This window comes from Heloderma suspectum, chromosome 1 (assembly GCF_057233095.1).
Source record: "Heloderma suspectum isolate Gila_16-S chromosome 1, 16-S_ref, whole genome shotgun sequence".
In the NCBI taxonomy this organism is placed as follows: Eukaryota; Metazoa; Chordata; class Lepidosauria; order Squamata; family Helodermatidae; genus Heloderma; species Heloderma suspectum.
In genome coordinates, this window is record NC_139458.1 from 242,797,343 (window position 1) to 242,810,702 (window position 13,360).

At 42.8% G+C, this 13,360-nt stretch overlaps 1 protein-coding gene across 7 annotated transcripts in view; it reads right to left on the bottom strand.

Annotated features, from left to right (window-relative positions):
* Window positions 1–7,290: 7,290 nt before the first annotated feature.
* MMUT (methylmalonyl-CoA mutase) overlaps window positions 7,291–13,360 on the bottom strand; it is a 32,407-nt gene continuing 26,337 nt past the window's right edge. For all 7 annotated transcript variants that reach the window (XM_084822325.1, XM_084822318.1, XM_084822339.1 and 4 more), the window contains exons 10-13: window positions 11,887–12,018; window positions 10,149–10,296; window positions 8,640–8,807; window positions 7,291–7,769 (exon numbers count right to left, since the gene is read on the bottom strand). In XM_084822325.1, coding sequence (XP_084678451.1) covers window positions 7,641–7,769; window positions 8,640–8,807; window positions 10,149–10,296; window positions 11,887–12,018 — 577 coding nt within the window. In that variant the 3' untranslated portion in view covers window positions 7,291–7,640. The remainder of the gene's footprint in view (window positions 7,770–8,639; window positions 8,808–10,148; window positions 10,297–11,886; window positions 12,019–13,360) is intronic.

Consider the following 13,360-nt stretch of genomic DNA (forward strand, 5'->3'; position numbering starts at 1 on the left):
AACACTTGATGAAGGAGCAGAAGAAGGAATTCTTGTTGGGTATGGGGGTGTACGAACTGCAACTTACCTGGGTCCGCTGGGGGGTCCGTGGGGGGGGGAGGCGATCCATTACTCCCCCCGGAATTCTCTACAGGGGGGGAGGCGATCTGTTCCTCCCCCCCCAGAATCCTGCCCGGCTGGCTCCGCTCTGCAGCCAGTCCACAGAGCCGCCGGCCAGGCCGATCCGCAGCAAGGCCTCCATCTGCTGCCGGGCTGCTGCAGACGCAAATGGCGTCCTGTGTAGGGGACGCCATTTGCGTCCCTATGCTAGGCCGTGATAGGCTACGTATATATTTACATAGCCTATCACAGCTAAAGAAGGGACGTAAATGGCATCCCCTACACCATTTGCGTCCCTGCTTTAGCCGTGATAGGCTACATAAATATATACGTAGCCTATCATGGATTAGCATAGGGACGCAAATGGCGGCCGCAGCAGCCCAGCAGCAGATGCACCGGATGGCCGACACAAGGTAGGTCCGTTCTGGGGGCATTTCCGGTGGTGGGGAGTTAGTTCGTTCCGCCACGGACCCTGTGGCGGATTTCTCTGCCATTCCTAGTTGGGTATGAACCCAGAATCCGAGGTTATAGGATTTTAAATCCCATTACAGGCAAGATTACAGTGAAGAGTGTCATCTATTTTGATGAAGGGAAGATAGTTAATTCTGAAGGATCGCCTCCTCCCATATGTGCCTGCCCGGACCTTAAGATCATCGTCAGCGGCCCTTCTCCGTGAGCCCCTGCCAAAGGAAGTGAGGCGGGTGGCTACTAGGAGGAGGGCTTTTTCTGTTGTGGCACCCCGGCTCTGGAATGAGCTCCCTAGTGAGGTTCGCCTGGCGCCTACATTGTACTCCTTTCAGCGCCAGGTGAAGACCTTTTTATTTTCCCAGGCATTTTAGCTTTCTAAATTTTTATCTTTGCTGTTTTAAATCTGTATTTTAAACTCCTGTACTGCTGCTAGGTTTTATTGTGGTTGTATTGTTATATTGTGGTTTTAATGTTCTATATATTTTAAATTGTTTTATTGTGTGTTGTTTGGTTTTAGTTTTTGTGAACCGCCCAGACAGCTTCGGCTATTGGGCGGTATAGAAATGAAATAAATAAATAAATAAATAAATACAGGCAATACTGAGTCAGAGCATCCAACAAGAGACATTGATCTAGTTTGTTTACCAATAGACATGGATGTTGAAGAACTACAACTCTGTGCAGAGTCAGAGGGGAATGTACAGCCAGTAGAGGAAAGTTCAGAGCCAAAAGTTGATATACCAGCAGACAGAGCTACTGAACAGGAGCCTACATTCAGTTCGAACTAATAAAGGCATACCACCCTTACAATTGTCTTACCTTGCAAGAGTGGCAGAAGTGTATGAGTCCTCAACTTGGGAAGAAGTTGAGAATATGCCAGCAGCAGAAGCATGCAAATGGAAAGAAGCAGTGTAGCAAGAGATGGATGTGCTATACCAGAATAAGACATGGACACTTATAACACTGCCAGAAGGCAAGAATGTTGTAGGATATAAATGGGTTTTTTATAAACCAACCAAGCCAAATGCAGACGGAGAAATTCAACGTTATGAAAACAGATTAGTCACCAGGGGGTTCTCCCAGATTCCAGGGGCCGATCTACATTGCGCCCGCCATCACAATGAATTCGGTGTCCTGTTGGGTTAAACACCCTCACGTTAAAATGTGATCCACACTCACCCATTTTCCCCGTTGCGGTGCTTCATCGAATGTGTGAGCTCGGTTCACACTGGAGCGCTGTGCTGTTTTCCTGCTCTTAAAGATGACAGCTCTCATTGGAAGATCAGAAACTCTTCCTGTTTCTGCTGATTCCACACCCACCTATCCTCTTTCCCCCCGTCCACCTGGTGGAGGCTAGGACTGGGGGGTGTTTGCCAATGCTCTTTTCCCCGTGCCAGCCCTTGACAGCCGGCGCAAGGAAAAGGGGCAGTGGTGGCGGCACCCAACGCTCACATTCGGGGGGGGGCTGCTGGCGTCTTCGAAGATTCGAAGCTTCACGTTGGCCTGGCCAGCAGTTGGATGAGCGACCACCTGGGAATCAGGCTTCCTGCATTGAGCAGGGGGTTGTTCTGTCCCTTCAAATGAGACTAAGTTTTACCCCCTTCTATCCCCCGCTTTGGCTTTGTTTTATAAATTAAGGCATTATCTTTGAAAAATCGTGGCTTCTCCGTGATTTTTTTTTTGTAATTCAGGCATGATCTTTGAAGATTCGAAGATTCGAATATTGAAATAAGGAACAAGGAGCAGGGTTTTCATAAAAAGGGTTGCTTTGCCCTTCTCCCTTCTGAGGTATGTCATCTCAGCAAGGGATTAGCAAGGTCACAGAACATCTAGTAACTGTCTATACCTTCCCAAAGGCCTCAGCTTCATACTTTGAGAACTATGGCCATAGGAGATTCAACATAGATTCAAAATGTTCAGGTAGGGAGACTGAGCAGAAGGAAATGAAAGAAGAAAAAAGGTAAACTACCAGGGAGAGGAATGTGTGAAGTGGATTTTTTTGTTAATGTGAGAAACAAACAAACAGAGGTAGGACAATGAGACTGTGGGACCATAAGGGAGAGGCAAACACAAGCAAACACTGTGTCACACAGTGTGACAGAAATCCAAGACTTTAAGTGTGAAAATTGGTAGCCTTATGTTCCTATCATAAACACATTTAGGAGTGCTGTGTGCAAGCCAGTGCTTTGGGCAGAGCTGGCATGATTACTGGCATACACAGTGTGGTACTGCCATGTCTCAACTTCAGGAATTAAAACAACCTTTGACCCCTTCATCGTTATACATTTTGGGGATGGCGTAATGAATGGTGTCCAGCTTGTTACCTGAGTGGAAAGAACTGTAGTGTACATAGGGGATGCTTAAAAACCTCATGAGAAGTGTAGGGCTCTCTTCACACCTTGGTTTCTTAGCAGGATCGTTCTTTAATCACTGGTTTTCACGGGAGCTTTAAACGCTGCTGCTCTCCTGCTGCCAACTTCCCCTCCCTCTTCCTGTGTTATCTGAGAATGGGGAAAACCCGGCATTTTCTGTGTTTGCGATTGAAATCGCCATTTCCCCCCTGTGTATTTCCCCTTTAGAACTTTGTCCCACTTAGTGTGGGCATGCGCTAGGGGGTGTTGCTGGGCGGTGTTGAATAACATTGTCATGATAACAAATCAGTTGTGGGGGGGCAGGTCACTGACCACCGTTTCTGCCTCTCTCCCATTCCACTACGAGCGCTTGAACTGTAAAGGGCTTAACCATCCTACATGCTTCTCTGAGATCCCCCTGAACATAGCAATGTTTCCTTCTGAGTAACCTCACTGGCTGTAAGACTTTCCTGGGAGTAAGTGCCATTGAAATCTGTTTGGCTTGCTTCTGAGTAGGTATGCATAGGAGTGCATTGTAAGTCTACTTACTAAAGTAGCAGTTTTAATGTCTCCCATCCCCTTCAGTGCATTTACTTTGAACCTCCCCCTCCCATTGACTTCACTGACTGCTTCTTCTCCCTTTTGCTCACCAGATTGATGGGCTTTTTTCCTCCCAGGGTGGATGGGGGAGTCTCTCTTCTCAGCCACGCTGGAGAAAGGCTTGACGGTTAGGATTTCAATGGGAATTAAAAGTGCCTTTTCTCCTCCCCTGAATAAATTCATCATGCAAAGCTTGGAATGGTCATTTTTAATCGTTTCCTTTTGGGGTGTGGAGTTGTTTTAGATAAGGCAGTAATGCTGAGGTTTTCCATAGTACTCCCTCCCACCTAGCCAGCCACTATCTCTTCTCCTTGCCCACCTTGCAGGGTCGTTGGGAAGCCAGAATAAGGGGGAAGAGCAACAACAGCACGGGCGGGGGGAAATAAGCTGGGTCTAATCAAGGTGTCCCTCATGAAATGGTCGCCTGGGCGCGGGGGAGGCTGCTAGGGATGGCTTGGTGTATTGACTGTATACAAGTCAGTTTGTGGATTTCTTACTTCTGTAGTTGGGAACTGGGAAATTGGTATACCCTTCAAACTCAGTAGTGCAAGCAATATACTGCATTTAATTCCATCACACACTGACATATTTAGCAGAGAAAGGCTAGCAGTGCCAGCAACTTCAGAGTAAGCCACCAAGAAGACTCTCTCTCTCCCTTGCCACAAAGTCAGAGGAAGGAGGGGACCAGCTCCCATAGTCCACTATCCAGGTCACTAGAAGTGCTTCCGGCTTCCCTCCTGCTGCGGAGGAGTGGAGGGATGGGGCAGAGCCGTCAATCACGTTACAGGAACCAATGATCAGGGGAGGGGAGGGGAGGGGGCATGGAGCCAGCAGCCCCCTTCTGTCCTGATTGTTCGGTGCAGCTCCACCTAGCCATGAAAAGGTATAGAGTGGAGGGAAGCACCATGAGAGATGCCTGTATACAGGGCCAGTGTAAATCCCGCAAAGGATCTGGAATCAAAAGGGGGATAAAATGTAGTGGGATAAAATGCCAGGTGTGAAGAGAGCCCTAACGTGCTCACAAATTTACTCATGCAACAAGGAGCTTGGACATTGAAAGTTAAGGTACCCAACCTTAATTTCTACAGCATGCAAGCAGTAAACATATAGTCCCACCTCTTACAACTTAGCCTCCATGCACCCACACTTTCTCTTGGTCTTTCTGCCCTAGTTCACTGCAATTTGGAGGAATTTATGCAGAACCTTTAAGGAGGTTTAGAATATTTTGTAGATTAATTGTGATCAGTTTGTTCATGTTGTAGAAGTTGATAATGGGAGTAGTAATTTCACAGGCAGACAATACTTTATTAGTCACATGGTAAAACACTTAATATCTCTCAAAAATATTCCTAGTAGAACTAAACAATACTTTAGAAGATGGCTAGTAGATTTTAAGAATGAATGCCATGTTAGTTGGTTGGGCTTTCCTTTCAGAATATAGATCAGCTTGATTCTGCAGCATTCAGTATTGATCCTCAATGCCACTTTTGGGAGGCCTTTCTGCAAGATACCCTCAGTGAGCCATAGTGGACATATTTCCTTGCCCTGTCACCACTGCCCACTCCTTTTGGGTCCAATCTGCACTCTAGCCCAGAAAGGGCAAGGCAAGTGGAGACTTCTCCTGCTTACAAAGGGTAGGTGAGCAGGAAGTGGAGAATCAGCTTTCCCAGCTGGGAAGTGGACATTGACAGATGCTCTGCAATGCCACCCCCTGGCAGCAGCCCCAGTGATTCTGGGCATTCAGTGGAACCTGGGAAAAAGTGGGATAGGGGTATGAACCTGCTGAATAATACATCTGGTGACTATTAATAATTCAATGAACATTCTCCATCATAAAGTATGTTGCTGTAGAAAAAGGTGTGTTAATGTTAGTCCTGGAAAGTTTGAGCATGATATCTCTAATAAAATTTTCATAATGCTTCATAAAAAGGAAATCAGAATAAGGATATTTCCAGATGTTTGCTTTTCAACATTTCCACAATCCATGTCTTTCCCAAAGATTGCTTAAGAAGCAGCATAATGTAGGTGTGATAAATGGAGCTATTAAAATTGACAGGTTCCTCCCCAAAACAAAATGTGGGAGATGTGGAAGTTATTATCTTTTTGCCCTAATGTAATGAATCACATGTTCAATATTTTTTTCAGCCAAATGTAGGGAGATCCTAGATCCTATGAAGTAAATTGTCCAAATGTCAGAAATCATAGAAAGTTGTTTGGCTTCATGGAAGTATTAATTCTGCTGTTTCTTGGGAGGGAACGGGAATCATATAAAATACATAATTAATTTTGATCTTCCCAATAATAGCAACATTATTCATGCAAATGTTTACTTTCCAGCTTGGAATTCTGCTTTAGTGTTACTGGGAGATTTTAATGTAATAGGGGAGGACAAAGGGCTTTAGTCTGATGACCTTACATATAGTGTAGATTCATTTGTATTTTTAATTCCTCTTAGAAAATCTAAGGATAAAATTATGGATTTAGCATGGACTGTGAGAGCAATACGACAATGGAACTAATTCCCTAGGGAGGCAGTGGGCTCTCCCACACTGGAGGCGTTCAAGACGAGGCTGGACAGCCACCTGTCAGGGATGCTCTGACTTGGACTCCTGCATCGATGGTCTTGTAGGCCCCTTCCAACCCTACTATTCTATGAACTCTGAAATTAAAATAGAAGGCGCTTATAACAGTGTACTAACAACAGGAATTAAATGTACCTCAAAATGTCAAAAATAATATTGCTTCTCTCCCTTTCCCTGCCTGGCAAAAGTCTTTCCCCACATACCCCAAGGGTATTGTCACAGAGGACTGCTCACTCCCCATAAAAGCTGACGCTGCTATTCTAGTGCTATATTGTAATACCTGTCCTCCCTTCCCTTTGTACCACCCAGTCAAGAAGGTTCTTATGAGCAATCTGTCTGCCTTATGTAGTGTAGAGTAGGAGTGTTGAACCCTTTCCAGCCCAAGGGCTGAATTGGTTCTGGACAAGCATGCTAGTAACAGTGGCAAGGGATACACCTCAAAGTGGGTAGGGCCCCAGTGTGATTGCCTGGACCCCACACATACTACATGCTCACACCCCTCCCCCATTGCAATCAGGCTTTTTAAAAGCCTCCATTGGTGTAAATGGAAGCTTTAAAAACCTTGATAGCAGTGGGGAAAGGGCAATTGGTGGTGGTGGGGTTCATTCCTTCCCTCACTAACAGCCCCCCAATGCCCCCCATGCTGTAGTTAGGATTTTAAAAGCCTCATTGCATTGTGGGAGGGTGGAAGGCAAATCTCTTATCTCTGATCGGAGAGGGCAGGGGCCAGATGGGGACTTGCTGTGGGCCATATCCAGCCCACAGGCTGAAGGTTCGCCATCCTTGGTACAGAGGGATGCCTAGAGACTCCCAGTTGTTGGGGTCTTGCTTTCTATGCTACAGTAGCTCATGCACTGAAGGCTGGTATAGTGTAGTGGTGCCTGGCAGACTGTGTGTTGTATGTGTGAAGCATGGGAGGTGGGGAGATGTTATGACGATAACTGCACCGCCATGAGTGGATTGGTGCCTTCCATGGCTGTCTGAAATGGCTCAGATACACTCCGCTGACACTAATCTCCGTACAAGTTCTATTGCTATAACTCAAGTTGTTCCAGTGTAGTTTCCACCATATCCTCCAGCTCCACAAGCAGCATATCTTGCATATAGGATTGCACCCTAAATTCAGTAACCAAATTCAAATAAAACTTCGCTGTTTTGATTTTCAAGAACACTTAAGTGCAATAATACATGCTTTTGAATTTCGCCACCTCTCTGTTTAATATTAGCAGCCTTTATTTTGACAGTGACAAGCATTTTAAAAGATACAAAGTACACTGAAAGCAGTCTGTTATATGCAAAATCTATTTTACAATTTACCCATTGATTTTACTGAGCTAACTTTATTGATAGATTTTATACATACTACAGTCATAAAATATTTCTCATATGCAATACTGAAGGCAATTTCCCACTTTCTTAGAAAGCAAAAGAGAAAATCTGGCATTGTAGCTGATTTAATATGAATTACTTTTTTAAGCAACTGATTACATTGCATTACCACAAATAATAAAGTTTACCACGAGACATTAATGACAGTGGTTTACATAGATTGCTGCCTCTTATCCAGGCATTTCTCAATATCATCAAGAACTTGGACTGCTGCCTTTGGGATTCGGGTTCCTGGGCCAAATATACTGGAAACACCAGAGCCATACAGGAAATCATAATCCTATTTGGGGGTGGAAAAAACAGACATAATACATACAGAGAAACCTGAGAATACATACTTCAAGTTCAGAATTTAGTGGTGGCAGGGTCATTTGGCAGCACAGAAAGGGAAAGGGGGGTGGATGGCATAGCACATTAAGTGCACGCCAGAACAGTGATGCTCTCCACAGCTCAAACCCCACTGTGTGCGCACAGTCCTAGTAATGGTGGATTACTTAAAATATTTTGAGAAATCTGCAATCTCTGCTGTAGATACTACCCAAACAAGGAATGAAATAATTAGAAGAGTCGCACATTATCACTTCTATCCTGAGATTGTAACTTTTGCCAAGTGCAGCAGTTATATCAAGGTCAAGAATTCCAAAGCAGAAAACAAATGCTAAAAAAAAGTGTCTGTGTTCTATCTACATCTGTAGATTAAATTGGTTCCTCTATTCATTCCTTAAAATATTTATGATTTTAAAATTTAAAAATATCTTAAGATGATTTATGGTTACCCTGGTGGACTTAAAAAGTTTTGCAGTAAAAGCTACAAAAGTTCACAGAACAACATAGCTGCAAAACATCCTCTTGAATAGTTTATGAGTGTAGGAGAGTGCTTTGTGGCTGGGTTGTTCTGTGAACTTTGTAGCTTTACCTATAAAGCTTTCTAAAACCAACTACTACCCACATTTGTTGAAGAATTGAGAGATTTCATGTTAGATGTGCAAAAAAGCCTTCAATTGTATTACTTGCTTATATGAGATGAAGAGGGTAGAAGGGGGGGACGACCCATCCAATCCCACCCCAGGATACAGCGCAAACAGGAACAGCTAAGTCATCTCACAATATTCCCAGTATTTTTGGATTGGCAATAGATGGTGCACAGTACCTGAGGAGGGATGACTCCTCCACACATGACAAGAATGTCTGGGCGGCCAAGGGCATTCAGCTCTTTGATGAGTTCAGGAACAAGTGTTTTGTGTCCAGCAGCTAATGTACTCACACCTACACAATGGACATCAGCGTCTACAGCCTGCTGGGCCACTTCGTGGGGTGTCTAAGCAGAGATAGCAAACAAAGTGCCAAAGAACGTGAGAAGAAAGAATATATAAACCATAACACTATATGCAAACTATGCTTTATTTTTTCATACACAAGAGGAATGACACTTCACACTTTGATTTGCTGCTTAAGACTGCTTCCAGGATTTCTGTTGGAAGATATAGATGTCCAGTCCAACGTCTTACAAGGTGTGGAAGTGTTACATGGAGAGAATAACATATCTGGCTAACTACTGGGTCTTTTCCAACTTCGGGATTCTGTAAAAACATCTCAGCAAAATTGTTACTGAGATTCTTACATTTGATACAGCTAGTACATTGAAGGAATACATATAAATATCCATTTCAGTAGCAGGTTCTATTTTCTGTTACCATACCCATTTTTAATAATGGGTGTCTAGCACAGATTCAAACTATAGAGTAAAATCCAACATAAGTCCTACTTAGAGTAGACCCATTGAAATTAATGGGATTTCAGTTAGTCATGACTGATTGATGTGCCATTCATTTTAATGGGTCTACTCTAAATAGGACTTACATTGGATTTTACCCACAGTCTTTAATATGATCGATGGAAGATTTTTTTATTCCCTCTCTGGCTTCTGAGAGTTTACTAGGTGCTGTAGCTGACATGCTTTAATTTTGAGTCAGTAATTGTATTCATACGTTACTTTCAGTCGTGAATTATGAATTAATAAACCAGAATGTAAGTGAGCACCATACTGCTCCGTGCAGCCGGTTTGCTCCTGCTTTGCCCCTCACTTGCACAAGTGTGTAAATAAAGCAAGAAAGGGAGAGCTTCATGTGACACAGGATTAGGTTTACTGTGTCCAAAGAGCCAGGATTATAAACCATATTTAAATAAGGGTTCTTGTTGTGTTACAAATCCTGGCTGGTTTGAGTGCAATAAATTATAACCCTGGATTCAAATGTCACACACAGCTCTCCCTGAGCTCTTGGAGGAAAAGTGGGATAAAAATGCAAACAAAATCCATATATGGGGTCCAATGTTGCATTTTTTAAAAAAAGGAAAACTGAGGATGTTGTACCTATTAATTCAGCATTCAAGTAGCACAATTATGAATGCATAAAATAAGCATATAGAATGAAGTGCAACCACAACATAAGGAATCAAGCATAACATTTCACTGGGAAATAGCTATCCTTTATTCAAGTATGAGATTATCTTAAGTATTAGTAAAAAAAATTAAATAGTATTCCTCTTTAAAATTAGCTTATGAAAAGCATGTGTTTAAGTAATGAAACTTTGTTGAATCACCATTTACAAGTGGAGAATATTTAAACTTAAATATTTAAATTAAGCTATATGACATTACCTGGAACAGTGGGCCAATATCCACATCAAATCCAAGGTCAGCAAATCCTGTAGCAATCACTTTAGCTCCTCTATCATGGCCATCCTGGCCCATTTTAGCAACAAGAAGACGTGGTCTACGACCTTCACATTCCATAAACTTGTTAACTCTGAGTTTCAAAAATGTTTAGAAATATTATAAGTACAAGACACTTGGAGTATCTCCATAAAAGTTACTAGCTATGACTACAATTTAAAAAGTATTCCATTGTGAAATGTAGAACATTTAAATATTAAATATCCTTCACTTTATTGAAGTGAAGGATATTTAAGACTGCTTTTAGCTTTTAGACTGCGATTGAGATTGCTCCTTCATGGAAGATGATGCAGTGACCCTCCTGCACTAAATGCCCTTTGTTCCATTTTTAAATAGATTGCAGATAATGAGCTATCAAATTACCCCGTTGTGTTCCGCTTCAGTTTCCTCCGTCAAAAGCGTTAAAGCGGGAAGAAGAGGAGCGAGATCAATGGAAGAAAATGGAAGACTCAGATACAGGGAGAAGGAGGGGGGAAGGGGAGGGGGGAAAGGGAGTGCATGTAAAGGGAGTCAGTTGTGGTCCTGCATTTAAAATGGAAGCAGAAAGCCCCGTTTTAAATGAAGGCTTTTAGGCTGGTGTAGAAATGCCCTAATATTAAAATATATGGGTTTTTAAATGGTTTTAACCATTGTGAACCACCCAGACAGCTTTGGCTATTGGGCGGTATAGAAATTAAGGAAGCAATCCTATCTGGATCGACGGCTGCCTCCGAGCCCAGGGGCGACCGCCTATCCAGTGCAGGGCAGGAGGAGTGGTGAGGAGCGGATCTCCTCCTCACTCCCTCTGCCCTGCTTTTGCGGCTAGCCATCTGATTTCGGCTGTCTAGCTGCGGGAACTCGGAACGTGGGAAGCAGCAGCTGGACAACACATAGGCACTTCTGACCTCCCCGTCCTGACCCGCCCCTGGGAACGCCCTGTTTTCACCGCTCCGTGCTGCTCTTCTGAATGCGGGGCCAATCCACGCTGCCTATGAGGTGGTGTGGGAGGGGATTGATTCTCTGGGAAGTGACCTATCCTATGGCCGTCTAGCCACTGACTAGCAGCCATCGGATTGCGCTCTAAATGAACAAATATCTATACAACTTTACATTCTGTAAACAGTATGATACTTTAGTATTGGAATTTGTACACACACACACACACAACAATGTATAGCCTCTCTGTTGCACACACACATTCAGCTTCATTTTAATGCTTAACTGAGAGTGAATCAAAACAAACTAGGGACTAAAGGATAAAAGGAGTACACAACTAACATACATAATTTCACTGAATCCTAAACTATTAGATGAAATATTAACTTCAAGATCATTTTATCATTCAAAATAAATGGCTTCTAAGAGTTTATATTGCTAAATATTCAAATCCTTCCAATATGCATTAATAAATTCAACAAATATGCAGTGTGGATACAATGAACGTGCATGTCTAATACAACTGACAACAAATTAAGCTAGAAACCTACATACCTAAACAAAATAAAAAGCCTTTAGAAATGTACAAAGATATAACTTTAAGATAATTCTCTGACTTTATACAGTTTGGAAGAATTACATGTTTTTTTTAAATGGTTGGCTTATTTAGTGGACTACAAATGGAGAGGACATATACAAGATAGAATCTGAATCAACATCATATAATAGATTTAACAGCATCTCTTACCTATTGAGAGCTTGAGAAATTTCATCACTCTCTCCAAACTCTTGACGGTATGCTCCACTCACCATGCGATCACTGGCTTTATGCTCACCAAACTCCTTTTTCATTGCATCTGTTATTTCACCAACTGTACATCTGAAGAAAGTTTACAGTCGAAATATTTGATTTGCTTGTACTGAGATGGGTATAGCCAGTCAAAATACAGCACAGATTTCAATGACAACTATGTAACTGTTTTCTGTCACTATAATAAAAGCATAGCAAATATAGGGTTGGAGCCAACCAACACTGGCTGTCCGCCAGCAGTACAGATTTCTCCTCCTTCCTGTAGCCCCTGCGCTCCCTTCTGGAGGTTGGAGGATCCTCCAGAGCAGACAAGGGAGGAGTGCGGGGAGCCATAGGGGTGAGGAGAGCAAGGATAAGTCCTGTCGCACAAGTGGAAGTCTGCAAGTGTGATGGTGGATTTAACCCAGTATTTCCTCTTTCTCCAATTCCACACTATTGGAGTTAAGAACATCCTATTTGTGTTCAGTAATGCAACTCTAAACGCTCCAAGGGGAAATTTTCTGAAGACATTACTAAAAGACAAAATGGTGGTAAAAAGCAAATGAAATTCCTGAAGTCTCTAGCAATCCTATTCTGCTTAGATGCAACTGTCAGGGAAAAGTGCAGATCATATTTCTGAAGTAATCCAATGCAAGTACATCCTTCGACTACTACCAATGATATGTAATCCTTTGAATATATCACTGTGTTAAATGTAATCCAGGGGGAAAAAAGACTGAATATCCTTTTATGGCCTTTTGGCTTATGATTTTACTAGAGCTGTAACATAATTCAAAATTTTTTTTTAATGAAAATTTACTTTTTTTAAATGCCAGACTAGTTAGTTCTAGGGCTAGAATTTAAAATCAAAATAAAAATGAAAGAACACAATTCTTGCAGGAGAGTGAAGGGAATCTATTTAGTGGCACCAACATGTTTCCTTCTTCCTTCATTCCTGCAGTGGGCTATTTGTAGCGACTAAACAATAACCCAGAGATTGGATCCAAAGTTGCTCCTCTGTTGGTGTGCGCGCGCGCGCGCGCGTGTATGCGTGTGAGAAAGAGATTTCAGCCATCTCCCCACTCCATCTTCAGCCCCCTATCCACACCATATCCCACAGTATTTACAAGGGTCCCCCAGAGGTGGATTCTTTGCGGGATGCAATGGACTACAGAGGGAAGCGGAAAAGCCCAATTCCATGACCCGTTTCATTTATGAAAGTTAAGTTAGGATCCAAGCCCAGAGTTATAGTGCCTCTTTACAAGGAGATTCCATCAAGTTCTCCTCTCTCAGTAAAGAGCATTCTATCAATTTCCTCACCATCACTAAAGAGCTTCCCTGCTCATTATAGCAAAACCTGACCCCAGTTCCAGCACAGCAAGGTCCACTATTGTTGCTACACTGATACTTCTCTCTACATAGCTCTGTACAA